Below are 27,054 nucleotides of genomic sequence, written 5' to 3'. Positions count from 1 at the left end.
TTTTGAGCTTTGAACGATTTCTTTTAACTGCTCTTTCTCCAGGGTGGAGTGATTGTACAGCATTCATCTTTAATGACTTGACAGAACAAGAACTGGATGCTCAAGTTTGAATTTATTTAGGTTTTTCTCTAATCTGCACAGGGTCAGAAATATACATACAGATGAGTTTCTCTTCATCAGTATAAAAAGGATTGTTTGACAGCAGTCATTGGATTGACCAATACTCAGAACAATGGCAAAGACCAAGGAACTCTAAGGAGAACTGTAGATTTACAGAAGTTAGGAGGGCCTCTTGGAGCCATTTCCAAACAAATGCAGATTCCAAGATCACAAGCTCAAAAAGTTGTGCATAAGTACAAGTTATTCAGATGTGTCTCCACTTTGGGTCATCTTTCAGACGTTGGCAACCTGTCACTCTCAGAAGAGAGTAAACATGTAATGACACTGAATCTGCTGAAACATCAGCATCACTGTCCACAGGGAAACTCGTTTTACATCACCATGGACTGAGCAGTGCCAACAAAGGAAAAAAATGGAAAATTTGTAGCTTCTGATGGTTAAACGAGACAAAGTTTGAGCTATTTGGCCACAATGACAAGAGGTAAGTTTGAAGAAGTAAAGGTGAAGCTTTCAAGTATGGTGGTGGTAACATCATGCTCTGGGATGTTTTGATAGCAGTGGTACTGCAACATTACACAATGTGGATGGAATAATCAAGAAAGACAACTACCCTAAATTCACCTCCAATCAGTAGTTGGAGAGATGAAACTTGCTGTTTCAAGAGAACAATGATCCCAAACACACATTGAAAGTGGTTGTCGTTGTTTATTTTCAAGTTTCAACTTGGGTAGAAAAACAACAGAATATGAGTGAGGGTGTATGTATACTTTTGACCCTGTGTGGATTAAAGAAAATCCAAAATAATTTCAAGCTTGTGCACTCAGTTCTTGACTTTTTAAAGCCATTAAAAGGTGTATTGTGTTTAATCATTCCACCCTGGAAAAAGAACAGTTCATAGAAATGATTAAAAGTCCTAAATGAACATGACATGTATGTAAACATCTGAGCACAACTGTATGCGAGTGTGTGTACGTGAATGTATCTGTGACTGATACCTCTGACTGATATGGATAAACTCATGTGGCATGTCTGTGTAGGTTCTCAGTCAGCATGGTCATAGTAATCTGAGGAGCTTGGAAAGGAAAGCAACTACAACTTAAAGGAGTCCATTTGCTTTCTTTTCAAGCTCCTTGGATTACTCATGTGCAGTGATGGGAATAACGGCGTTACAAGTAACGGCGTTACTTTTTTCAGTAACGAGTAATCTAATTACTATTCCTATCGTTACAACGCCGTTACAGTTACTAACAAGAAAATGCGGTCCGTTACTATTTTTCAACAAACAGGCAGTTGAAGCTGTGTTCAGCTTACCGCATTTTATATCAGTTGCCGAAAGTAGCTGTAAGTAATCTGGACGCTACAGCTTTAAGCAGCTGCGCGCGCTCCCGCGGACGATAATCACGATCACTGTCTACAACACCTGCAAGAGTGCTGCTGTTTGACTGAGGAAGAATAAAGTAGTCGTGGTAAGCCAATCACATGACCACTTAAAGACAAAGCAACAAGGTGATATATACCAGTTTGTAAATTGTGTTGATAGGCCACGCAAAACCAGAGTCACGATAAACAATATATACGCGGCGTTTTTTCCTCAATAGTTTCATCACGTTTACTGTCTAAGGACAGCGCTAGCAAGCGCTCTCTGCTTATGCAGACATAAGCAGAGAGTAACAAAAAAACAAAACAAAACCGGGAAGTTTCAGGAGTGACGGCGAGAGAGAGAGAGAGGGGGAGAGAGAGAGTTTTGAGATGTGAGAGATTTGTGACGTTTAGCGTGTTTGGAGTGTGTAGTTAATGTGTTGTTTTGTGTAGTTACTGTAGTGTGTAGTGTTGTGGATAGTTTTGTGTTGTGTGTCAGAACAATGAGGCGACTGCTGTCCCCAGGTAAAAAAAAGGAGTGATACACCTGCTGCTGTCAGGCCTGCAGGTATCAGGCTGTGATGTTCTCCTTTATAGTGGACAGAAATTATTGTTTTGGAGTGGCACAAATAATTTGTGTGGCATCTTATTGAATGCAGAACAGCTGATTGTTCTGTAAATAGTTTGAAATGGTTATTTTTAAAAAAATCAAGGTAAAAAGTAAATGGATGCAAATAACTTTGTTGTTTGCAAAACTTGTGCATAGGATTTTAAAATTGACAATTTATATTTGCATTTAAAGTTCTGAAATATGATTCATTAAACATGTTTGTGGTTGTTACAGTACAAATATAACTTTTTCTACTCTGATTTTATGTTTTTTGTCTGATTTTAGATCAATTGTGTTAATACAGTATGTCAAAATGAAAACAGGACTGCAAATTTAGACACGTGAGGTTGTGCTGAAAAGAATGAGACCAAACAAGGCAAAGTAAATCGTTTTTAAAGGTAAAATGTGGAGGGAAAATCAAAAGTAGTTAAAAATGGCCAATTATACCTTGGACCCCAGAGGGTTAAACATTTTTTTAAAGTAACGCAATAGTTACTTTTCAAGTAATGAATTACTTTTAGAATATTGTAACTCAGTTACGAACTCCGTTACTTTTTTTGAAGTAGTAACTAGTAACTATAATTAATTACTTTTTCATAGTAACTTGCCCAACACTGCTGATGTGGCATATTGTCTTCCCGCATTGCCTGGAAAAAAGATTTAAGTACGTGGCATGTGTATTTGTTCATCTTTGTTGGTGGTGGAGTTGTTGAAAAAGCCTTTTCCTCACACTAGAATTAATTTCAAGATGAAATATTTGCATTCAACTTATTTAGTGCTTGAGTGGTTTGCTTTGGCTGCCTGATTGGTTTAGACTGGTTGTTAACCCCACTGTCTGGAATCTATCAGAGAAAAGAGACAGAAAAACATAAATTTGCACTTCCTTTAACCTTCTGCATGACCACAATTGCAGAGGGAAACATGCAAGTGGTGATAATTAGCCCAGCTAACCTCTGTGAGTCGTGGCAGTGCAGCACAGCCCGTCTCCTCGGCCCGAGCTGTAGATGGGGGACACACACACTCGACTGTTTGGTGCAAGATGGGTGAGCTGCGTTGAACGGGAGCTAGGAGGTAGGTACATTGAAGAGGTGGTGCTGTGGGGGTTTTCTGTCTCCCATTTGATCCAGTAGCCTCTTAATCCTCCCTGACTGGCTTGCCACTTTACTTGCATCTCCTCCACCCCCAAGTCCCGTCGTTTTACTGGTTCCAGCTGAAGGTCAATCAGAGCAGGCAGAGCTTCTGCAAGAGGGAACAGAGGCAAAGATTTAAGCAGCCTGGTAATAAGTAAGGCTGATACAGAATCTACAAATAGCAATTATTTAAAAACAACAAAAGAGCCTTTAAGTATCAACTTCTAAATGTCAGCTTCCAGTGCAGACATGGGACTGAACTGGAAGAAGAAGGAATATCAGTACCTGCCAGTGTGCAGGCTCTCACAGACATAGCTCTTTCTTTTCCATCCACCTGCAGAGCAGTGACTGTAACCAGGTACTGAGTGCCCGGCTCCAGGCCGGTCAGTAAGGTTGAATTTTTATGCCTGGGTAAGGTCACAGTGCGGACATGTGAACTGGGAATAGCTCCGTACTCCACTGTGTATTGCTGTACCCGAGCCAGCTGCAGAGGACCCCAGCTTACACGGATCTGATGAGGACCATGATCTGACAGGTGGACCACTGCTGGGCTTAAAACATCTGAGGAGTGCACAAGAAGAAGGGACACACACAGCAGCAGGTGAGAAGATGGCTTTCAGGATTCAATTTTAACTTTTGGTGCTAAAACACTGGTAGTATCAGTTTTAACTTCCTGTAGAAACCCTAGCATGCTTCAAACTGCAACTGAATGAGTAAAATGGGGTATTGTAATATACTGGGCTTAAACGCTGTTTATAAGGTTGGGGAAACCTGCAGTCTGCTGAGACTGAAGAAGTCACTTGGATGAGTGACGAAACATTTCTCCAACTGAAAACACTACGTCCAGATGAACAGAATCAACTTTTGGAGAGTTCAAATGCCACATATTGACCAAGTCCTTTGGCTTTTGACGATGGGTTTCTTGTAAGGCACTATATAAATCTTATTTATTATTTATTATTATAAAAATTCATCTTCAGAGCTGCAAACTTCAAAAATACAGCAGTAAATAGCTTCAGACTTGCATGGAAACCTAAATAAAAGCAACATAATAACATCTGAAATCTGAATAAAAACCATTTAACAATTACTCTGTGAACATTGTCTAAGTAAGATTATGAGAAAAGAGCCAAAGCTCCTTAACTGGTGCCTTTGGTGAAAGATATGCCAGTGATTTCTACCAAGCTCTTCAATTATTTTTCATTTTAGGGAATCACATGCATTAAAAGAGAATTTTCCCATTAAATGTTTTTTACCAGGAAAAGTAGTGAAGGTTACGGTGAGTGTATTAAACACTGCCTGGTTGGACTCTGGGCGGAGGGACGCTGTGTAGGTCGTGTCAGGCTGCAGATTTTTCAGCTCTGCCCTGCTGGAGTCTCCCGTTAAAGTACGTCTAATCTCACGACCTGGTTTGCTCACAGACTTATACCAGAGTTCATAATAACTACTGTTTTCACTCAGAACAGGGCGCCACTGCAACACAGCGCTGTGGGAGGTCAAATCAACCACACGCAGCCGTTCAGCACGAATGATTTCTACAGATGAGATAAGAGAGGGGAGGCAGGCATTAAACACAAAACTGGAGAAAATAATTCTGGAATTGAACGTCATTAACCATCTGCTGAGTCTACAATAGACCGCATACTGCATTTCAAACACACAAATACACACCTATCATGGCCTTCCTCAGGTCCTCTGTGATGATGTCAATGTTGTCTATGTCCACAGAGTATAAGTGAGAGTCCAGCGGAGGTGTCACCACACGTTTTAGCACCTGGTAGTTCCCATGTACAGTTGACACTATTAACACGGAGACTCCCCGCATCTTCAGCTCTGACATTGGTCTGTCCACGTCACCAGGCTGCACTCCGTCAGTCAGCCACAGGAGAATCTTTGGCACTTTCACATCCGTCTCAGTCAGCAGCTCGCGGGCAACGCCGAGCGCCGCCTCAGTGTTGGTGTCTCCTTTCAGCTGCCTGATGCCCTGCATGGCCGACTGCAGACTCTCCTGATTGCTGTGGACGTCGAGGCCGAACTCCAGGTGAGGGTCGGTGCCCACCTGCAGCAACCCCACTCTCACGTGCCCACGGCCCAGTGAAAATGGACGCAGCAAGTCGGCGGCGAAGAACGACAGACGAGAGAATTCATAGTTTGCTATACTTCCCGAGGAGTCCAGCAAAAGGAGAATGTCCCCCTCACAGCAGTTCAGCACTACACAGAAGAGGAGGAAAACTGGAAGGTTATTTTCAACATGTGGCAATGATCCTCCATCATAGAGAATTCAAACAAGTAGTAGCTGTATCATATTTAGTTATTTGGTTCATTAACTAAACCTGATGCACTTCCTTCACCATTTATTTATGTTCTTACCTGTTTAAATTTGTTATGCTGCTTTCCTGGGTATTCATTTTGTGTGCTCTACTCCTTTCTTAGATAATCAGTGCCTTTATCCCTCGAGTCATCCTCTGCTTCCCTGCTTTGTGTCTTTTGTTGATTTTTACTTTTGCTTGTAGAATCATCACAGTTAACTGAAGTGTTTTTTAAGTTTTGGACTACATTTCCCATGTGTACATTTGGATCTTCTTGTGAATGCACTCAACAGAGCCATGAGAGCAAGCTTGTTAAGGAAAATATATTATAGGCATTATATTATCAATAAGACTGTTTAATTAAACATCGCACAGAAGTGCATAACACTATGTTTGTGTTACCTGAATCAAAACTGAATCAAAATCCTTCCCATATTTTATAGAAATATTTATAGCTCTAGTTTTCATCTTTACTAATCAAGTGTTTCGGTTTTTAGCTCCAATATGTTCATTAGCTGGTTGTTTTTGTGTGTCTCTGCTGCATCGATGAATGCCACAGAGAGCAGTGATGGGGAATCTAATTAGTTAAGGCCTGTAAACAACAAATTTCTAAAGTTAAAGACAACATAATCAAAGCGTCACGGATGATAAATGTGTGCGGGTTCTTTATTACATCTAACACCTCACATTTCATTAAACGCAACATGCCGACTTCAACTCATCGAGATATCAAGGAATCAATTGACTGTCAGCTCAAAATATTAAACACAGCTGAGGCTGATGGCACAGACTCAGCTTTGAGTCTGAGGCAAGAAGAAGAAAGCATTACCTCAGGGTTTCAAACAATTTGACAAATTTTATGCCAATGATTCCAGTAGTTGTTAAGCTACTTTAAATCGAAGTGATCTAGTTTTTCTTAGGAACTGCCAGTTTTAATTTTTTTTTTAAAGTACATCTACTTTTCAGCTTTCTTTGGGGATCATCTAATTGAAAATACAATTTTATACCTGTGAAACTGGGTCATTTTTTAAATTTTTCATAAATGCATCTAAAGTAACACAAATAAATTCTGTTTACGTGACAGGCTGCTAGTATCAAAGAGCCTAAAGATATTGTTTAAAATGGGTTCTTTACTAAGTTGTCTGTTATGTGTAGACAACACTGGTTGACCTCAAGTTAGGAGTATTTTTAATGCTTTAATGATTCATAGGTCACACTGTTTATTAGGTTAACATGCAAACAAAAACATTCCTCTGAAAATAGTCAGAATCACAAAAGGAAGAAAATGAACCTTCATTCCTTGAAATATTTATTCAGAAAACAGTGACAGAAGGGACGTAAAACCGTTTCTCTGCTTCTCCTGGAATCTTTTCAGACAAATCTGAGATGGTCAAATGGGAAGCATTTGATGAAATGACATGAAATGACACTATATTTAAAAAAAATATTAGCAATAAAAGCAATATTAGCATAATTTGTGCAGGTTGAATGACAGCTCAGGCAGATAATTTTTTAGTTTTAATATAAAATGTTCCAAAAAAAAATTGTGTCTTAAAAGGTTGGCTCTTCCTCCTGAGAGAAAGTTTAAAATCTTGGCAGTGACAAATGACGCCATCATGACTCTATTAGTGTCAAATAAAAAAGCGACACTGCTTTCATGTAACCCATACAAAGCAGATCGTATCATTGTCACAGGTGCAGTTACTGTCCGCGGGGAGGCATTGATATAAAGTATGACATGGAGTTGGCGTATATGAGGTGTCTTATTTCATGCATAACTGAGAACAATCCTCTCTGCTGCTTCCAACACACGTCAGAAAAAACATTTCACCTAGAACACTTCAGGTGCAGCGATCGCAGAGGATTTATAATAGCAAGGAACCAACAGGATTGGTCACAGAAGGAGATTTATTATATGAAAGTGGAGATGGGTTTACACTGCAGATAAATCAGGGGAAAAAAGAGGAGAAGAAGAAGAACCAATGCGGTGAGAAAAAGGGAATATACATCCAGTTTCTATAGGATCTCTCGACTTGGACAAACACATATTGGTTGCTTTGCTTCTGAGAAGCAATTGTGGCGAATTTTGTCATCAAACAGGTGTCTTACTGGGATAATTTTAAACAAGAAAAAAAATCAATCCTAACTACAAGCACCATCCTGCCTGCATCCAGTTAATGATTGAGCCACTTATCTGCTCTGACAAACTATTGTGCTCTCTCTGCATGTGATTTCTCCTAAATTCATGCCTGTGGTTCACAAAATGCTCTATATTTGTAATATATCACATCTGTTGCAAATAGACTGACATTGGTTCTTAGCACAGTTTGGACAGAAGGTGATTCTACCCAAATAGAGTTAAGTCTATTTATCCCTCATATATCTGAGTTTTGTTAATGAAACAGTAATAACTTTTAGAGGGAAGGGCAGAAACTTTGATAAAGTGAAAGCACTGTGACAAATGTACACTGTGTCAGAAGGGAGAAGTCATAAGGATGGAAAAAAAGACCAAAAGTGAGACAGAAAGATGAGGGGAGATTGGACTTGCTTGTTGAGATGTACAGAAGTTGTACATCTCGGTGCATTCCTCAGAGGAGAAATGCATGCAAATGTGTGTGAGAGATTTGAGCGAATCATCTGTCATATAATTGGCTTCGAGCTGTGCCGGTGCCATATGCCATGACGCGGTGCTGCACGGATCAGTGACAGATATGCTCCCTGTGAGTCCAACAGACAGATGGCACAGTACCCGGTTCATGTCAGAGAAGAATCAACAAAGGCTACTTTCTAAACTCATCATGATCTAAAATATTTTACACACTATTCGTGCAATGCTCTTCAGCTTTTCAGGCAGTAAACGAAAAACCTCATTTTGATTAAAACTTGCTCTCATTCCATGTTTGCTTTCCAGATCTCAAACACAGCTAATCAGGTCAAATATTTACTTTTAATTAGATGTAGCCATCTGTAAGGACCACAGCTTTGACTATGTCCTTGTCAACATTGAGCACACTTGCAATCTGCCTGTATGCCATGACTTTTTGCAGCCCTCACGGTCTTCATGTGTACCATGAGCGTCCGCTTCCTGTCATTCCACACGGTCATGCGAAGGTACGTCACACCGTGTGAGTCGCTTGATACAGTGGGAAACTTTTGTTGCATGGCCCAAGCAAGAAAACCCCCCCAAAACAAACAAACAAACAAAAACAAAACAAAACAAAACAGATAGTGTCGCACAACGCATGCCAGTAGACCCTGTGCACGAGAAAATGCTAGCTTCCTGGTTTGAGACCGGATGTAGGGTTGTACATTTCCGGTAGCTTTACTTTGCGGTCAATCGCTACTGCGAAGATATACTCCAAAATCATGTCCAAAACTCGAAAACGGAAAGATCGCGTTAAGTTACAAAGAGCAGAAGGTGGGAACACTCACCACTGTTGTGTCATAAAAAAAAAATCTAATGATCAATTTTGACGTTTAAGGAGTTTAGATCGATCAGTTGTTTACATCGCTCAACACAAGCAGAACTGCATTACAGAATCAGAAGACACATCGTCCACATTCAGAAGCACATCTCTGTATAGTGACTGGTCTTATGATTTAAATAGGCAAATGTTCAGCATTCAAACTACAGGTGAACAATAGTCAAACCAGATGTTTCCCCCGTTATGTCGATATCAGCTAGTCAAGTACACACCTACACAGCATGTTAACAAACCGTGAAAAAAAGCCACACAAAAAATGAATGATTGCTGGTAAGGGTTTCTATGCATTAGTATTTACGAAGGGTATGTTGTGACTTACCTTCAAAATTACAGCGGTCCCTCGCTAATAACGTGGTTCACCTTTCACCTGCTGTTTCGCAGATTTTTTAGTGCACGTTTGCATGCTTATTTTTTTTACATCACATTGTGTCCTGCTTCCTGATCGCTGCAGACGATCTCCTCCGTGACGTCTCTCCTGTACAGTACAGAATCGCTGCATCGATCGCTAGCAGTGTGACTCTGAAGTGCAGTACTGTATGTCCGCGAAACGTTTTGCACCGTCAAAAAATAAAATTGGCTACTTGATTTCACCTATCGCTGGTTATTTTTAGAACATAACACCCGCGATAAACGAGGGACAGCTGTTTATAGATACTGAGAAATATAAAATTTGAATACCTTTTCTCTTTTGCTCTGAGGCGCGGGGGAAAAAATATCGACAAGTCGATGAACATCATTTACAGATATATTGGGTAAATGCCCAAGACATATATAGAAATGTAAATCGCCACTTGATTCATTCATTTGCTAAACTTGTTTTGGACCGTAAACAAGGCGCGAATAGGACACCGGAAATAAAGCTCCCCACAGGAGTTTCTTAAGGCTCCAGCCTACATGCCTACGCAACCATCTGGCAACCACTGGTCAGGAGGGAAAAAATTGTAACACTTGAGTGATTGCTTCAAGTTGATGGTGTTCAACAGAAAAGTGATTGCTGAAGTCCCAATCGCACAGACCTGTTAACCAGTCAGTGACCCCCTGGCAACCGCCTGTTGCTAGGGAACAATATGTATTCTCTAACCAGTTGGAAAAACGCTTGCTTGTAATTGCTTTGATTGCTAGCATAGTGCTGCGGTCACAGTCTGAATGGAAACCGTTGACAGCTCTGAGCTGAAGGGAGACTGGAGGCGCTTTGCCTTCAAAATAAAAGTTCCACATTTTGAAAAATGCTGGGTGTAGCACTGAAGCACAGCTTTTGCTTTGAAGGTGAAGTGTCTCCATTTTCCTTTACCATGATGTATTACCTCTGGGGTAGTAGTTAGCAAATAATTGCAGGAAAACATGGAAAAACTACTGGCAACATGGTAATCTGCTGGCAACCAAAGCAATATCTTGGTGGGTTTTTGGTGTAGCACTTTTTTCTTCTCTTTTTTTTTTTTTTTACAATCAATTTCAATGAGAACCTCCAGGAACCACTTTCCCTGTAGTTGGGGAAAACACTGTAATATGGCGAACAGCTTGTGAGCAACGTGGACATGACATCACGCACGCACGCACGCACGCACACACACGATGATTCTTACCACTCCCATATTTGTGGTTCAAATGCAGTAAGAGCCTCCAGTTTGTTTGACTGGCCTGCTGTAATGACTTGAAATGGAGAGAAAACACTGACAAGTTTGGTTCTGTGGCAACAGACATCTGTAATGGAACGTCAAAAAAATGGTGGTGGAGGAGGTGCGTCGACAGGAGGAAACAGTAAGACATGCCAGAGCTGTAGCGCTGGCCGAGCAGAGTCGCTGGATGGATTGGGAGTGTGTGGAAAAGAGGAAACTCACATGGAGTGAAATCTGGGGAATGGAGTCTAATAGACTTTTTTTTTGGAAAGGACAGGCAGAGGACAGAGGCTGCAAGATCAAGGAGCGCCCATTGGAAGTGGGGTGCAGGGGCTTTGTTAACAATGCAACAGCAAAACTGCTTAGAGAGATTGGAATCAGAGGACAGGCGCAACAGCAGGCTATAAGAGAACTAGCTAACACTGCTGAGAGGACCAGTCACCGGCTATGGCTAAAGAGGGCTGACATCACTTGGGCAGCTAAGGCAGCCAGCTAACCGTGAGACACACGCCCAGGATTGATCAACCTGTGGTGGGCCTGCCTCAGTAGAGGGTGACAAAAGGGTAGAAAACCTAACACTAAAAATTTTGCTGGTTGACCCCAGGTCCTCTTGGGAGCCGTGCAGTTAACCTCATGGTAGTGAAACCTAAAGGAGGAATGAAAGAGAAAAAAGAAATGGAAAAATGTTCCGCTCTTCTCCCTTCTGCTTCTTCCCTTTTCTGGGAGGAGGTGGGGAGGTCGAGCGTACAGCCCGATCCGGCGGGGAGGTGTGGGACGCCAGATCAGGTGCCCCCCCCCCCCTTCCGGCTCTCCTCTCTGCTCTGCTCTCTCCTATCTTGTCTCTTTTGTCCTCTCTCTATCATCTTTTCTATACCTTTGAATAAGTGAGGTTCCATAAATATTAAAGAGGTAAGTATTACTTCTCAGTTGTAGTGAATTGATAGAAGAAAATAAATTGTAGAAAACTAAACAGAAGAAAGTAGTAAAGAAATAAAAAATTAACATAAACCATTGACATACTCTGGGGCCTGATCAACCCTGGCACGGCCTCCTTGGATGAGGGTGTCTAGTCATAATGGCCGAAACACCCGATGAATCCAAGGTCCACTACTGATGATGTCTCCTAAATTGTAATATGATAATCTAGATCAGATCTCTAATCCCTAAAACTAACCAAGGAAGGTAAACGGTAAAAATGGCAGATTAGCTTGGGTAAAAAACAAAACACCCTGTGAAGCTGAGGCACACAACAATGCGTCCCCCTGGTAAAGTTTCTGGGCTGCCTTTCCTCATAACAGCCATCCCTCAAGACTTTCTCGATTCAAAGCAATGCCGTATCAGGGATTGTAGCATCTAGTCCTTTTACTGAATGAATTAAGAAGCTCACCACCTTGAGCACAGAAGCCCTGCCCAACTGTTTGCAATAGGCAGACAATCAGAAGAAAGCTGCCTTGAGGGGAGGGGCTTGTTTCAGTGGTGTGTTTGTCAGCAACTTTATCTTCAACAGTGATTGGAGCAGCCAAATTTGGCAGAAAGGTATATTTAGGAAGGTTTTTGTGAATATCAGATGTTGTGATGTCCTCACACTGCTTAGCAACCACTTAGCAACATGCAACAATGACGCATTCTTAGCATTTACGAACCTATAACGTCTCACTAAAGCATTGTATCGCTTTTATTTCCCAACAATAACATAAAGCAGAGTTATGCACAATATATTATGATACTAATATGTTGCCTGGCAACCATTTAATAACAGGCTAAAATGATCTGTTTTTAGCCTCCATGCACCTACAATGCCTTAAGAAAGCCTCATCTTAATTTCACAGCTATTAAAAAAAAAATCTTTTTTATCCACAAAAGTTTAATTATAAATGCCTAGCAACCACCTAGCAACGGGTTAAAATGGCCCATTTTAGTACCTCAACAACCTATACATCTACTTTTCTCAGTGTGATGGCCAACAGCACAATCAGGCTAAATATTCCTAAAGCACAGACATGTACTAATACTATGTAACGTGAGGGTTCACTAGATGGTTGGGAATCTCTCTGAATAATTAGGAACAGCAAGACGGAGACTGATAACTTTTTAGCAGCCTCTTTACTTTTAGCACCCTGCAACAACAACCCACACTTCCTGTGTGCCGCCCTCATGAATACTTCACTGGCCTCTCAGAAGCCAGGAAATCTTATACTCAGATCAAAACAGGGAAAACAACCAGGTAGATATAACACATACTTATTACTGGTTTGAACATGCATGTCTAAACATTCAAACATGTAAACATGTAAATATCAAAACACGTAACCACCAAATAGCTACATAACTAGCTTTATAACCTTTGTAAACACCTCTTTGTATATCAAAGTAGATTTAAATTTACTTCTACACTTTACATTTTCCTCCCCCCCTCACATAAGAAACGTCCCCGTTTCCCTACAGAAAAGGAAGAGAAAAAAAACCCCCCAACATGCTGCAAGCAAAGGGGACAACAATAACACAACAGCAAAACCAAAAACAAGTTCAGTTCAAAACATAGTCCTTGAGGTATCTGGGAGGCACAACTTGACGTCTCCCACATCGCCGTGAAACACCAGATACTCGATGAGGAGTTGAAGGGACAATGTCTGATTGGTGTATCACCACATGGCCAGAGGGAGAAGTCGTTACAGTCTCAGACCGAGGAGAAGGGGACAAAGGAGAGTGGGAATGGGGTCGTGACTGGTTTAGAGGTGGTGGCTGACAAACCTGAGGGTCTGATGAGGTTGCAGGGCTGCGGCCCTGAACATTCCAGCTCCCTTCAGCTGCAGATTTTGAAGCTGTGAAGGGCAACGCACCTGATAATGCAGTCAACTGTGGAATCTGGGGCTGTACAGGTATGTCACCAGCAGGTGAGTTGGTTCCACCTTTAGGAACAGGTGCTTTGTACGGCCTGAGACGATTGTAGTGAACAATTTGAGTCTTGTCTGATTGGTCCAGGAGGTAGCGAATCCTGTACGTGACACCAGGGTTTTCTCCATCTGTTCCAAGGCACTCCAATATCTCAAAGGGGCCCTTCCAATGTGGAGCAAGTTTCTGCTTTGCTGTAGTGGGGTCATTTAACCACACCAAGTCACCCGGAACATAAGGAGTGTGTTTGATGCCCCTATCGTACAATTGTTTCTGCTGGTTGTGGGCACAATCTCTGTTCCATGCAGCAGTGCTGAAGGCAGACTGAAGTCTCTGAGTCAACTGGGTGACGTAGTCAGCAGGAGAAACAGAAGTAGATGATGCTGACATGTTGGTAGGCAACAGCATATTAGCAGGCATCCGTGCCTCATGTCCATGTGTGAGAAAAAATGGCGTAAACCCCGTGGTAGAGTGAGGACTGGTGTTGTAAGCCAAAGCAACTTGATTGAGGCAGTCATCCCATTCGCCAGGCTGCTGAAGGAGTAACTTAGCTAACTGGTCAATAAGTGTTCGATTGAACCTCTCGACCATCCCGTCGCATTGAGGGTGATATGGGCTGGTCCGTGTCTTCTGGATGCCTAGCAGCTGACACAGATGTTTCACCAGGTCAGATTCAAACTGACGTCCTTGGTCCGTGTGTAGCATTTCAGGGACGCCGTGCTGACAGATGAAGTTGTCAAACAGGCATTTTGCAACTGTTGTGGCACGTTGGTCTGCGATAGCATAGAGATTGACATATTTCGAGAAATAGTCTTGAACAACGAGCACGTACCTGTTGCCACGACTCGTAATGGGGAGTTCAAGTATGTCAGCTGCCACCTTTTGAAATGGCTCCGCAGCAACAATTGTTTTCATTGGAGCTCTGTGATGAGGTGTGGGATTCCGTCTGGCATCACATGGAGTGCATTGTGTGCACCATATTCTGATGTCACGTGACATGAATGGCCAGTAATATAGCTGCTGAGCACGTTTCAGGACCTTATCTGCTGATAGGTGACCGGACACTGGGTTGCCATGCAGCAGCTGTAGGACAGTGTCTTTTAAAGATTCAGGAACAACCAACTGATGCAACACTGACTTTTGGGACGGGTTGAAAGCTTTACGACAGAGTAAGCCATTGTGAAAGGTAAGTCTAGAGTACTCATGCCATAGCACTTTTTCCTGAGGTGGGCATTTTTTCATACGCCAGTAGGGTGGTTTCTGACCCTTAGCTTTCCAGCCAATGACTTCTGACAGTACAGGATCTTTTTGTTGTTCACTTTTGAGATCATCTTCAGGCAGCTCAAGCACAAATGTGGATGAAACAGATAGCGCTGCACACTGCAGTCGTGGATCAGGAAGGTCATTGCATGGAATGTGTTTTTGGTCAGTACTGCAGGGACTATGGTTGGGCGGGCCTGCAGGACCCACGCACCTCTCTTCAGGTTTCAAGGTAGCAGAAGCAGTGCAGACTGTGTCCTGCTCTACGGTTTCACCAGTGACAGGGCGACGTGACAGTGCGTCCGCATTGAGGTGGCGGTGGCCATCTTTATGAATCACAGTCCACTCAAAAGGATCAAGTTCAAGAGCCCAGCGAGCACGGCGACCAGTTCTATCACTGTCAATGGGTATTTTCCGAAGACCCAGGAGGGGCTTGTGATCCGTGACAATAACAAATGGCTGCTTGTAGAGGTAGTGCCGAAAATGTCTAACTGCCCAAACAATGGCCCAGAGTTCTCGATCATAAGTCGACCACTTTCTTTCTGCCTTTGTAAGCGCATGGCTAGCATAGGCAATGACTTTCTCTTGCTGTCCCTGTTTTTGAGCTAGTACACTGCCAATAGCTGTGCTAGAAGCATCAGTATACAGAGAAAATGGCAATGTGAAGTCAGGGAATGAAACCACTGGAGGGTTTGAGAGGGCATGTTTCAGATACATGAATGCATCCTGGCACTGAGAAGTCCATTGAAAAGTTGCATGCTTCTCAGTGAGAGCATGTAGGGGGACACTGTGGTGCGCAAAGTTTTGAATAAACTTGCGATAATATGAACAAAGTCCAAGGAATGACCTTACTTCTGTCGCTGTTTGTGGAATAGGCCAGGCTTGCACACTGTTCACATTTCTGGGGTCAGGTTGGATGCCATGTTTTGATACAATGTGGCCAAGAAATTGTACCTGATCTTTGGCAAAACAGCATTTTGAGGGGTTTAGCTTCAAGCCACTTGCCTGGAATCTGCCGAAAATTTCTTCCAGATGCTGGAGATGTTCTGCGAAAGAGCGGCTGTAAATGAGGACATCATCCAAATACACTAAGCAGGTTTTCCAGGGAAGGCCACGAAGTACCATCTCCATTAACCGCTGACATGTGGCTGGAGCGTTTGTGAGTCCCATGGGCATAACAGTGAAGTGGTAAAGTCCACTGCCGGTTGTGAAAGCAGTTTTCTCACGATCCTTCTCTTCCAGTTCAACCTGCCAATAGCCATGTTGAAGGTCCATTGTGGAGAACCAGGCAGAACCTGACAGCGCATCCAGTGCATCATCAACCCTTGGAAGAGGATGAGAGTCTTTGATTGTCACTGCATTGAGTTTCCTATAGTCGAGACAGAAACGCCACGTACCATTTTTCTTTCGCACCAGAACAACTGGGGCGGCCCATGGGCTGTAGCTTTCTTCGATGACACCTGCCTTTAAAAGGTTGTCAACTTGAGTCTGTATTTCAGCTCTCTGTTCAGGTGTCACTCTATAGGCTCTTTGTTTAATCGGTGTAGCATCACCTGTGTGAATATGATGCTTAATTATGCCTGTGTGACCTCTGTCCTCTGAGTGCTTACTGAAGATTCCTGAATACTTCTGGAGAAGTGATTTCAGGGACTGAACCTGGGAGTGTGACAAGTTTGTTTCATCTATTTCTACCGGCAGAGTCGAATCATACACAGGTGAAGTAGCACAACATGTCTGCTCCAGTGGAATGATATCAACAGATGAGCCTGAATGAAACTCACCAAGATGCTGTCCAGGGTACAGTTCGATTTCATCACTGGAGGGATTAAGCATTCGAACCACTGTAGTACCATTCTGAACTTCACTGAGAGTGTGAGCCACAACAATGTCACATGTTGGATTAGGGATCAAGACACCATAGTAGTCTGTTGGAACAGGAGAAGCCGGTGTGGCTGCTGACACACAGGCTGTGATCAGAGTTTCGCTCATAGCTGGAATTTTGGTTGGCGCTAACACGGAAACATTACAGCAGGCAGCCACCTCATGTCCTTTGGGCAACAGGGGAATTTTCATGTCCCACAGTTGCAGCACTTTGTTTTTGAGGTCGAGAAGAGCATGGTGCCTCTGCAGAAAATCCCAACCTAGAATGACTGGCTGGTAAGCACCTCTGAGGACTTCAAAGTCCTGCTGCCATACCTGAGTCCCAAGCCTAATACCAACGGTTAACTTGCCTAAGATTTCCAGACGTTCTCCATTGACCGAACGAGCTGGCACAGAGGATGCTACCATAGGCCGTTTTTTCAAAGCTGGATGAGCGTTTCGAAAATCTTCACTCACAAGGGAGACAAAGGAACCAGAGTCAATTAGAGCACACACTTCAATGCCCTCGACAATAGCCAAGACGTTAGAGGAGACTGATCCATCAGATTCTGAGGGGAACTGGGGGATGTGGTTTTGGGGCCCTGATACTGTAGCTGATGTTTGCCCCTCAACAGCAGCTAATGAAAGTTTCCCTGTGGGCCGGAGGTGAAATGTGCAGGCCTTTCCGGGGACTGGAAACGAACACCGGTCCTACTGTAGGACGCAGCATCTCTAACTCTACGTGGAGCAGGACTGGGACTGCGTCGGTATCTGTTATTGTCAGGGTAATTGTACCTGGAATACTGGGGGGGGCTGTTGGGAAGGGTATGTGCGTTGATCGTGTTTCTCACATTTGTCCCACTCATTGAACCTCTGGGGAACAGGGGAAGAAGGACGTTCACGGTGAGACTCTGGATCACGATGATAACGCCTCTCAGGCGAGCAATAGTCTCTGGAATGTTGTCTGGCATGATAAGGCGACGGGGACGCACTGCGGGTGCTGTACTGAACATTGGAAGAGGAGGATCTATCACGACTGGAGTCCAAACGTTGGGCAAGGTAACTCTGTTTCTCCCGTAACTGCTGTACTTCATGTTTCAGGCTGGTTACAGTAAGCGTGAGCTCCTCAACCGCTTGAAGAAGTTTAGCATCAGTAGGCTGAGGACGTATCATAGCAACCTGTTCTGAAGACGGAATATGAGAGGATCCTGCAGCTGTAAGTTGCAATGCTGCCCGTGCTCTCTCACAACGGCTGGCAATGCGCAGGGCTCCGTCGAGATCCTCTGCACCCATCTCATGAATCTTAGATTGCAAGGTGGGGTCCAACCCAGCAACAAAACGGCGAAATTTTTCACCTTCCAAGGCATTGTAGTCATAGTTAGGGAAAGCTTCAAGCACAAGACGGGTAATATCCGCGCTGTACACATCTAAACTTTCACCTGGTTTCCGGGGGCGAGCATTCACATGTGTCTGGAAGAATGGCAGAGAATATTTTGGACCAAAAACCTCTTTCAGCTTATCCTTCACTAGATCATAGTCTTTCTGGGCTGATGAAGGCAAACTGTCCCAGTACAAAAATGCAGCATCTGCTAGACGAGTAGGCAGAACAGAGGACATCACAGTTGGCAAATCTACCTCAGGTGGAGTCATAGCTTGCACTGCCACTTCAAAGCGACGAGACCAACTAGTAAAAGATTCAGTCCCATCTCCTTTAAAAACAGGTGGAAGATCTATTGTCAGGGCACTGGAAACGGTATGGTGGGCGGGAGCAGCAACAGTCCGCATTGCATCCACTGACCTCGAATGTGGCACAGGAGAAGAGCGCAGCTCATGCACAGATTCACTCTCGTCAGCCGACATGTTCCCAACAAATATCCAGCTCAAAAAAAAAAAAAAAAAAAAAAAAAAAAAATCACAAAAACAGAGAGAAAAGCTGCAACAATCCTTCCTATCTCCAAAAATTATTACTATTATTATTTTCAGTTCATCAGCTGTTCACAGAGAGGGATAAATCCCAGCGGGGGAAAAAAAACGATCTTATCCGCAGCTTGGGAGTAAAACTCACCAAATACACAGATCCATCAAGAAAATAAATCCCACCGCTGCCACCAGATGTAACGTGAGGGTTCACTAGATGGTTGGGAATCTCTCTGAATAATTAGGAACAGCAAGACGGAGACTGATAACTTTTTAGCAGCCTCTTTACTTTTAGCACCCTGCAACAACAACCCACACTTCCTGTGTGCCGCCCTCATGAATACTTCACTGGCCTCTCAGAAGCCAGGAAATCTTATACTCAGATCAAAACAGGGAAAACAACCAGGTAGATATAACACATACTTATTACTGGTTTGAACATGCATGTCTAAACATTCAAACATGTAAACATGTAAATATCAAAACACGTAACCACCAAATAGCTACATAACTAGCTTTATAACCTTTGTAAACACCTCTTTGTATATCAAAGTAGATTTAAATTTACTTCTACACTTTACAATTATACTGATTATGTTGAACTATAAGAACATGGAGTTTACCCGTTTGTTTGACTTTGTTTTTTTCTTTACAGTTTTATGAATGTGTTTGTTTGATTTACCATTTTTCCAACTGTTATTTTTCTTTAACTTTGTCTAAAGTTTGGATTTATTGGCTGCAGCTCAGGAGTCAGACAGACTCTTTCCAGCAGCATCAGAAGTGCAGCAGAAAGGAAAAGCTCCAAAACCCATCAATTTTTAAAAACGCCCACACTTCTCCTGGCTCTATAGAGCGGCCAGTCAAGACACTTAAAGCTTGCATTAGTTTCTTCAACATGGCTGACATCCACGTTGGCTGGTGTCATACATTTCCATTGCTTGGTGAATTTAAATATCACTAAAAATAATAATTTGTTCCACAGCAAGGCTCAAAAACAACTTTAGTCCAGTTAAAGCCACCTGGACTTCATCAAGGGGAAAAGCCCCTTATTAGAATCACATTATTGGTTACATCAGTGCATCTTATTTCATTTGAAAGCCTTTAACTTATCTATAGGTGTACAAATACAATATGTATGTCTCAACTATGATGGAGAGCAAGCACTTAGTATTATTACACTGAATGTTTTGAGTACTAAAAGTTTTTTAGTTGATTAAAGGTTTCCTAAAAAAAAAATAAAACTCTGTTCTTTATAGTGACATTGCAGACAGCCTTTAGAAACCGTTATGATTATTATAGATAATTATACTGATTATATCGTTTTTCTTTACGGGCTCCTAAATTAAAAAGTAATAAAACATTGTTATGCAATAAACCACTAAATTCCCTGGGACACGCCATCCGTGTGACAGCTTGTTCAAACCAGACTGCATGTGGAAATGATTCCTGGTCTGCTACTCATGAAATGCCTGCGAAACAACTCAACACACATTAAAACAAAACATTGAACTCATTGTAAGAATTTTTTTTTAAAACGCGCTTTCCGCCCACAATTCGATTTTTTAAAAAGTTATGTTTTCCTATTCTGGATCTAAAATGCCACTGCCAGCTTTCAGCTTGTGGATTATACCTGCGTGCTGCTGTTTATCTTTCACTCGGCGTCATACCTTCCCATCGTCTCTATCGTATCGGTGTGGTATCCCGAAGTCAGCGACTCACCTGTGGCAGGTACAGCAATCAGTTGTAACGTCACCCAGAAAAAAACGTAGTGAAGAAAAACGCTCTTCATCCTTCCCGATCGACCTCAAAATACATGAATGTGTTTAGAAACAGCACGGGCAGGTGAAATAACAGACTCGGGATCTGGTTACAGCGCCTTCCGTGCTCCTTCGGTCTGCGGAGGTGTGGGCAGCTCTCACGGCTGAAAGCTTCAGCGATCACCTGCGTCATGCGCACTCCTGTCTCAGGACAAGGTGTCGGACATCGTATCTCCTTAGCAGAGAAAAGCTTACTTTAGACTATTCTTCCACCAGCTGCAGAGCAGTGAAATTAAGCCTTAGGTTTTTTTTTCTGGACTTTGGTCTTTTATAGCTTTCATAACCAGGTCCAAAGGTCAGCAGCCATGTCCTGAAATGCTAATCATAAGCATTTTCTTGTGTCCGCGCTGGTTGCAAGAAAATGCGCTCACCTGTTTTCTCTGCAAATTAACAAACGCTGGATGATGTGATCTACAGTTTATTTGTCTTTTTTTTGTTAGCCCCCTTAGCTGACCACAAAATTGAACTCCACTTTCAGAGACAGAAAGACCGTGACGGGATCATAAGAAAATTAAAGCGAAGGCCAGTTCACATGTTTCTCTCAGATAAGTTTCCTGCCCCCCGTGTGTGAATGTGTACCCTTGTAACCAGATAAGGATCAATAAATGGAAAGCACCGGCTGAATGTGGCCTGTTGAGACACTGCCCTGTGTGAGCACGCTGCCAGGATGAAGCTGCTGTAGAGAAATAGCTCAAACATGACAATATTAATTCCTATGTGGTGGGTGGAATCCAAAGACGGAAAGATAATGTTTTAAAGAGGAAACATTTTTATTCTGTCTCGATACATACTGTATGGATGTGTGTGTGTGAGAGAGAGAGAGGGAAATTGCTATTTATATATAACCATGACGTGAACCATGTCCTCGAAAGTGCAGTTTCGTGGTGTCTGTCAGTCTCTGGGATGGAAATGTGTGCCTGAGTAGGCTACTTCCGGTTTAAGCGTCACAGCATCCCAAGTTAAGCTTGATTTAGACTTCTGCAGGAGATCTACGTCCCAACTTACGTAGTAACCGGAAATTCTTTTTATCCCTACATCCCTCTCACACCATTCATGTTGTTATGGCATGCATCAACCTGATGTGTAGTTGTGTCGGAACTCATAAGTGATGTCACTCCCAGGTTATCTGGTTTCAGAAAAAGCTCAGCAATGTAGACCCATTCTAGCAGTATAGCATGATACTTATTTTGTTTTGCTTCTGCTTGATCAAACTACTTTCATTAGGTTATGTATTGGCTATGTATTGTTAATTTGAAAGGCTATAATCATGAGATGTCTAGATCAGACTACAGCACTTTGCGCAATCACTCATGACAATCCATTTTTAACAAAATAACAAATTTTTGCCACTCTGCAATTTTTACACTTTGCAAAGTCACCCAGTGGGACCTTTGGTGTAGTACATGTTTGACATCACTGGATTAAACAATAATTCAATTATAGTTAATAAGGCTAAGAGGCACTGGCAGGCAGACTTTAATATTGTTGGACAGACACATGTTGAATAAAACATCTTTTATTTTTTGTCATATGCTTATGTCCCAGGTGTAAGTTTTTTGTTTTTGTATGTTGGTTTTTTTTTTCTTAAAGGTGAAGCAGTTGCGACCCATTGTGCTGTAACCTTTTGTTATATCCTTTCTCCTACTCCTGTCATATGCTGTGGGAGTGTCTGGTTGGGCGTGGTCCAGGTTCCTGTCATTTGTCCCTGGGAGTGGAGTTGGCCAGCTCATCACCTGTTGTCAATCTCTGGGGCTCCACCTAGAGGGTTTTTAAGCCAGCACGGCCTGCCACTCCTCGCCAGTTCGTCCTGCTACCATCTGTGGTAAACTCGGCCTCCTCTGAGCTCTGACTCTGTATATCTGGACCTTGGGTTAATATGTTTTTGTTTCCTGTATTCTTCAGATTCTCCACCCATCGCACTCACCAGTAGTGCTGTTTTTGGTCTCCATCCTGTCCTCCCATCTGCTCGGAACCCGAGGATTATATACTCCACTTCTCCTCAGCCTGCCCTTCAGTCTGTATTCTCCATCTCTTCGAAATCTGGACCGGACTCTCCACTCTTGACCCTCTTTGGAATACACCCCTGGCAGCCTTTTCCCCGTTAAATGACTAGGGTCGCCAAGTAAGCCCAAGACTATTCACTGGCACTCCGTACCTTTGTCCCTTACTCGTTTGTTTCCCATTCAGTAACATTTCTCCCCTGTGTTTACAGAAGTTCCCGTTAGAAGTCTCCCCGTGCTCTACGCCGGTTTCTCCGCCCACGGATTTCCTTTAGTTTTCTGCGTATGGTTTTTGTTAAACCCAGTTCCGTTCACGTTTTGTTCTTTTCAATAAATTATACACAGTTCTAAGCAAATTGAGTCTGCTCTTGAGTCCACCGCATTCTCGTCCGTGACAACTCCCCCCTTTGGCAGCTTTGACATTGTCTATAGAGAATCTATAGAGCTCATCTTTGAAAAGCAAATATGTTTGGTATAACAGTGCATTCAGATAATAATTTTGAGCAAATGCTTCCTCACAGGCAAATTGAGGGGGAAAAAGTTGATATCACAACAATAGAACATAGCTAGCTAAACTTCCAAAAGATTATACAGATACACGTGCTGTCAGATATCAATTATACAATAAGAAATCTTAATGGCCGATTAGCATCTTGCATGTGTATATGCCATTAATCAGACATCACATCTACCTTTTTACTCCTGTAAAAAAAATGAAAATTAAAAACAATTCCACAGGTCAGAACAACATAAGCACACATGTAAATATCCTTCAAGAATTTATACAGTTTCCCCCAAACAATCAATTGTATAAACCGCTAGTGCAAATAACATGGCAATTTTTAAAAATGACTTTCAAGAAGGGTTACTGCTCACTTACGTAGAAAACAAGTGAAAACAAATAATTTCCTTTAAAGAAGCACTCGGTAACTCTAAACCCCAAATGTTTGAAGTCTGACTCAAAAATGTGAATTTCTTTTGCAGCTTTGTAATGTTACTCTTGTCTAAATTTTCTCTGGCTCTCCTCCCCACTCATTTCATGTTAAATATTTGAGGCCACAATGTATGAAGCTGGAAATCCAGTGTGACTCCACACTCTTGAACTCACCAGACCCTTCCTAATTGAATTCAAACATTACACACACACACACACACACACACACACACACACACACACACGCACGGTGTGTGTGTTCTTTATTTAGATATAGTCTACTATGTAAATGGGAAGAGATGTGACATTTTGTCGTCCTTGAACACTTTTTCACATTTAAACTTTTCTTTTCAGTTTGTTGTGGATATTTCACATGTATACTTGGGTTTAATTCAGGAAATATTGTTAGAAACGTTTCTAACCTGTGTGTCAGAAATCTAATCAGTTTTCACTGGCTTTTGAATGTTTCTGGTAATTACAATTCAAATGTTGGATTTTCAGGTTAAGGGACAAAATGTGCAACTCCAGAAAGCAGGCAGAAAGTAACAAACCCCCCCCCCCCCCCCCCCCAACACTCATCCAAAAATACACAAAGAAATAACAAATCCAGGAAACAATCAGGAAGATAAACAGACACTAAGACAAACACTAAAGGGAAGCGCTGGACTATATATATATATATATATATATATATATATATATATATATATATATATATATATATATATATATATATATATATGAGGTAATCACGGAAGTGGAAACAGGAGGGGAACAAGATGCGGCTGCAACTAATTAAGACATTTACAAAGTGTGAATAAAAATGAAAGCAACAGTGAGACTATCTCATGGACTATCAAAATAAAACAGGAAACAACCAGAACAGGAACCACAAAACACAGAGGCAGGGGAAAGTCACACTTACCAAGGAAAAAAAACGTTAGAAGAAAAACTAGAATACAAGAGTGGGGAAAAGTGAATAAAAAGAATAAATAAATTAAAACAACCCCATCATCAAAACCTATAGATCACACAGATCACGACAGATGGCTTACCCTGCTTCACATTTTAGGCATGCTAATATCAGTGAGACGGCTCGCTGTGATGGTCCCGGTGAAAACATCTCAACAGCTGTTGGCCCTGATGTTGTTGCACTTTGTGCTTTACTTCAGTTACAGACATTCCTTCATCTGCTCTGCATTTAGCAATGCAGGACAATAACCACAGCTTAGATTTACTGTAATGCTTTTAAGATGTAAATGATGCACTTTTACTCCACTGCATTATTTAGCATAACTTTTGATTCTTCAATAGTACCTCACAGTGCTGCCAGTGCTCAGGGAGCATGGTTTGGGATTCCAGTTATAATCCTTACAGTTTTATACTAAATCACTGCCGCAGCCTTACTTTCATTTTAATAATTATGTGCATGATAATGAGGACATTAGCTCCTCATGTTACATGTGTGTCTCCAAGATTTATACTCTACCTAACCCAGTGCTATAAGCTGTGCATGCTGTATTATAAATTCTGTTGGCGCCTGTGGCATGAAGATATTTTATCTGGATTTGATCAAAAACTACCAGCACTTTGTTCTCGGTGTTGTACTAAACAAAGCAGGACGGTGCATGATCAAACAGACGTTTTATTAAATGTGTTTATGTGCTCTGCTGATTGATATTGATTAATTTGAGTCAGACCTCTGCCTCTTCAGCACAATTAATAGGGCTTGTTATCACAGCAGTTATCTATCTATCTATCTATCTATCTATCTATCTATCTATCTATCTATCTATCTATCTATCTATCTATCTATCTATCTATCTATCTATCTATCTATCTATCTATCTGTATATATATATGAAAAACAAAAGTGAAGTGCACATCTACATCTGAGCTGCCTCAGTGTTTTAAGGCTGGCAGAGAAAGCTGTCAAGGACGGCTTTGAACCGAAGGACTCTCTTGTAAAAAGAGGAAAAATGCAATATGTGCAGCACTTACAGACATTGATTAGAAGGCACTGACTCAAAGGACAAGTTACAAGGATGGAGATTTCCTTCCTTTGGTCTCGGTGTTCATCCACTGACTGGTGCATGTCCGGGCCTGCAGCATCACCAGCACGTCCTTTAAAAGACAAACCTGGAATTTCCCACAAAGTGAGTTTGCAAATGGTAGCTTTCACTACAACTGAACACAAATATATATGTGACGATGGATGGAAGGAGTATAATACGCACGTGTGAAAGTGGATGGGGGATTTTGTGTGCATTTCCCTGACAAAGAGCTGCAGGGTGCAAAGACGCCTCATGCCTCAGAGCTTCACTGTTTTGCATCATGAAATACACCTAATACACTCAAGCTTCTAAGTGGTGTATCACAATCCACTTGCACTAATTATTATAGTGTGCCATTTTAATATTTAGTTTGCAAAATATCTAATTGATTATATATATATTTTTACCACTGCCATCCCAAATCCCCAAAGACTCCCCAAAAGAAAAAACGGTCTAGTGATTTAAACTCTATATTTAATTCAAAATCAGACATATACAACACATCAAATATCACAAAAAATTGTTCATATTGAATTGGATGCTAAATTCAACTTAAAGACAACATTTTGGGTAGCAGGAGGTACTGTAATAACATGAAATTATGTTTTGTCATATTTCATATAAACTAGTCAAAAAATAGAAGCACAAGTTTGTGAATGAAATATATTTGTCGATGATCACTACTGAAAAAAAGGCCATGTTGGATTTATTTGATTCAATAGTGGACATTGGTTGCACACAAATGTTTTGCTTTGGCAGAAACTTAAACAACTGAGTTAAATCAACACAACTTTTTCATATTCAATAAACATTTGTGTTCATAAAACGCGATTGAAACATGTTTAGATGAAGTAAGTTGAGCTCTGGGAATATTTTAATTCTTCACAATTTTGTCATTTTATTTCAACACTATCCATCCATCCATCTTCATCCGCTTTGTCCGGGGCCGGGTCGCGGGGGCAGCAGCCTAAGCAAAGAGGCCCAGACCTCCCTCTCCCCAGCCACCTCCTCCAGCTTATCCGGGGGAATACCAAGGCCTTCCCAGGCCAGCCGAGAGATATAATCTCTCCAGCGTGTCCTGGGTCTGCCCCGGGGCCTCCTCCCGGTGGGACATGCCTGGAACACCTCACCCAGGAGGCATCCTTGTCAGATGCCCGAACCACCTCAGCTGGCTCCTTTCGATGTGGAGCAGCAGCTGCTCTACTCTGAGCCCCTCCCGGATGGCCGAACTTCTCACCCTATATTTCAACACTATTCAATAACTAATGTTCAACAAAGTCTAGATTCATAAAAATTGAATGGATCTACAACAACTATCATCCTCCTATCTTTATCCTGGTTGCAAGGGGGCTGGGAAATAACCCTGAAGTGATAGGTTACAAGGTAGAGTACACCCTGGACAGCTCACAAGTCTATCACAAACAACCATGTGCACTTACATTGACAGGTAATTTAGAATCACCAATTAACCTAACTCTAATAACTGCATGAGTTTTGACTGTGGGAAGAAACCAGAACACCCAGAGAGAACACAGTGCAAACTAGCCAGATTGTGGATTTGAACCCAGGACCTTCATACTATGAAGCAACAGCACTAACCATCATGCCACCAATCCAGACTTAACTTGATTTTCCTGCAGTTTGACATCTTGTGCGATCTTGTGAATTTCATGAGTTCAGGCAACTAACCA

The 27,054-nt window shown here is 42.0% G+C and overlaps 1 protein-coding gene and 1 long non-coding RNA gene across 3 annotated transcripts; one reads left to right on the top strand and one right to left on the bottom strand.

The window, feature by feature from the left end:
* Positions 1-106: 106 nt before the first annotated feature.
* LOC101469245 (von Willebrand factor A domain-containing protein 1) lies at positions 107-20,589 on the bottom strand. 2 transcript variants are annotated; one of them, XM_004544773.5, is made up of 6 exons: positions 20,278-20,588; positions 4,891-5,430; positions 4,476-4,754; positions 3,505-3,780; positions 3,041-3,328; positions 107-2,931 (listed from the first exon to the last, which is right to left on the bottom strand). In XM_004544773.5, exons 1-6 carry the CDS (start codon positions 20,345-20,347, stop codon positions 2,912-2,914), a joined length of 1,473 nt encoding a protein of 490 aa, XP_004544830.3. In that variant the 5' UTR covers positions 20,348-20,588; the 3' UTR covers positions 107-2,911. The 2 variants fall into 2 exon arrangements, with proteins under 2 accessions (XP_004544830.3, XP_004544831.3); XM_004544774.5 differs by lacking the exon at positions 4,476-4,754 and having other exon boundaries at positions 20,278-20,589.
* Positions 20,590-20,596: 7 nt separating this feature from the next.
* Positions 20,597-22,750, top strand: LOC143418620 (uncharacterized). The gene is made up of 3 exons (XR_013098640.1): positions 20,597-22,197; positions 22,278-22,497; positions 22,588-22,750. It is a non-coding gene; the product is annotated as an uncharacterized LOC143418620 (long non-coding RNA).
* Positions 22,751-27,054: the final 4,304 nt, after the last annotated feature.

Source organism: Maylandia zebra, linkage group LG5 (assembly GCF_041146795.1).
Source record: "Maylandia zebra isolate NMK-2024a linkage group LG5, Mzebra_GT3a, whole genome shotgun sequence".
Lineage (NCBI taxonomy): Eukaryota > Metazoa > Chordata > Actinopteri > Cichliformes > Cichlidae > Maylandia > Maylandia zebra.
The sequence above is the reverse complement of the archived record's forward strand: the minus strand, read 5'-3'. Positions and strand labels throughout refer to the sequence as shown.

What these genes read in the sequence shown, in the direction of transcription:
- LOC101469245 (XM_004544773.5), bottom strand. Translation starts at nt 20,347, where the DNA reads ATGAAGAGCGTTTTTCTTCACTACGTTTTTTTCTGGGTGACGTTACAA. An exon ending in GAGAGCCTGCACACTGGCAG is followed by an intron (nt 3,329 to 3,504) that starts GTACTGATATTC and finishes TCCCTCTTGCAG; the next exon opens with AAGCTCTGCCTGCTCTGATT. An exon ending in CACTGCCACGACTCACAGAG is followed by an intron (nt 2,932 to 3,040) that starts GTTAGCTGGGCT and finishes TTTCTCTGATAG; the next exon opens with ATTCCAGACAGTGGGGTTAA.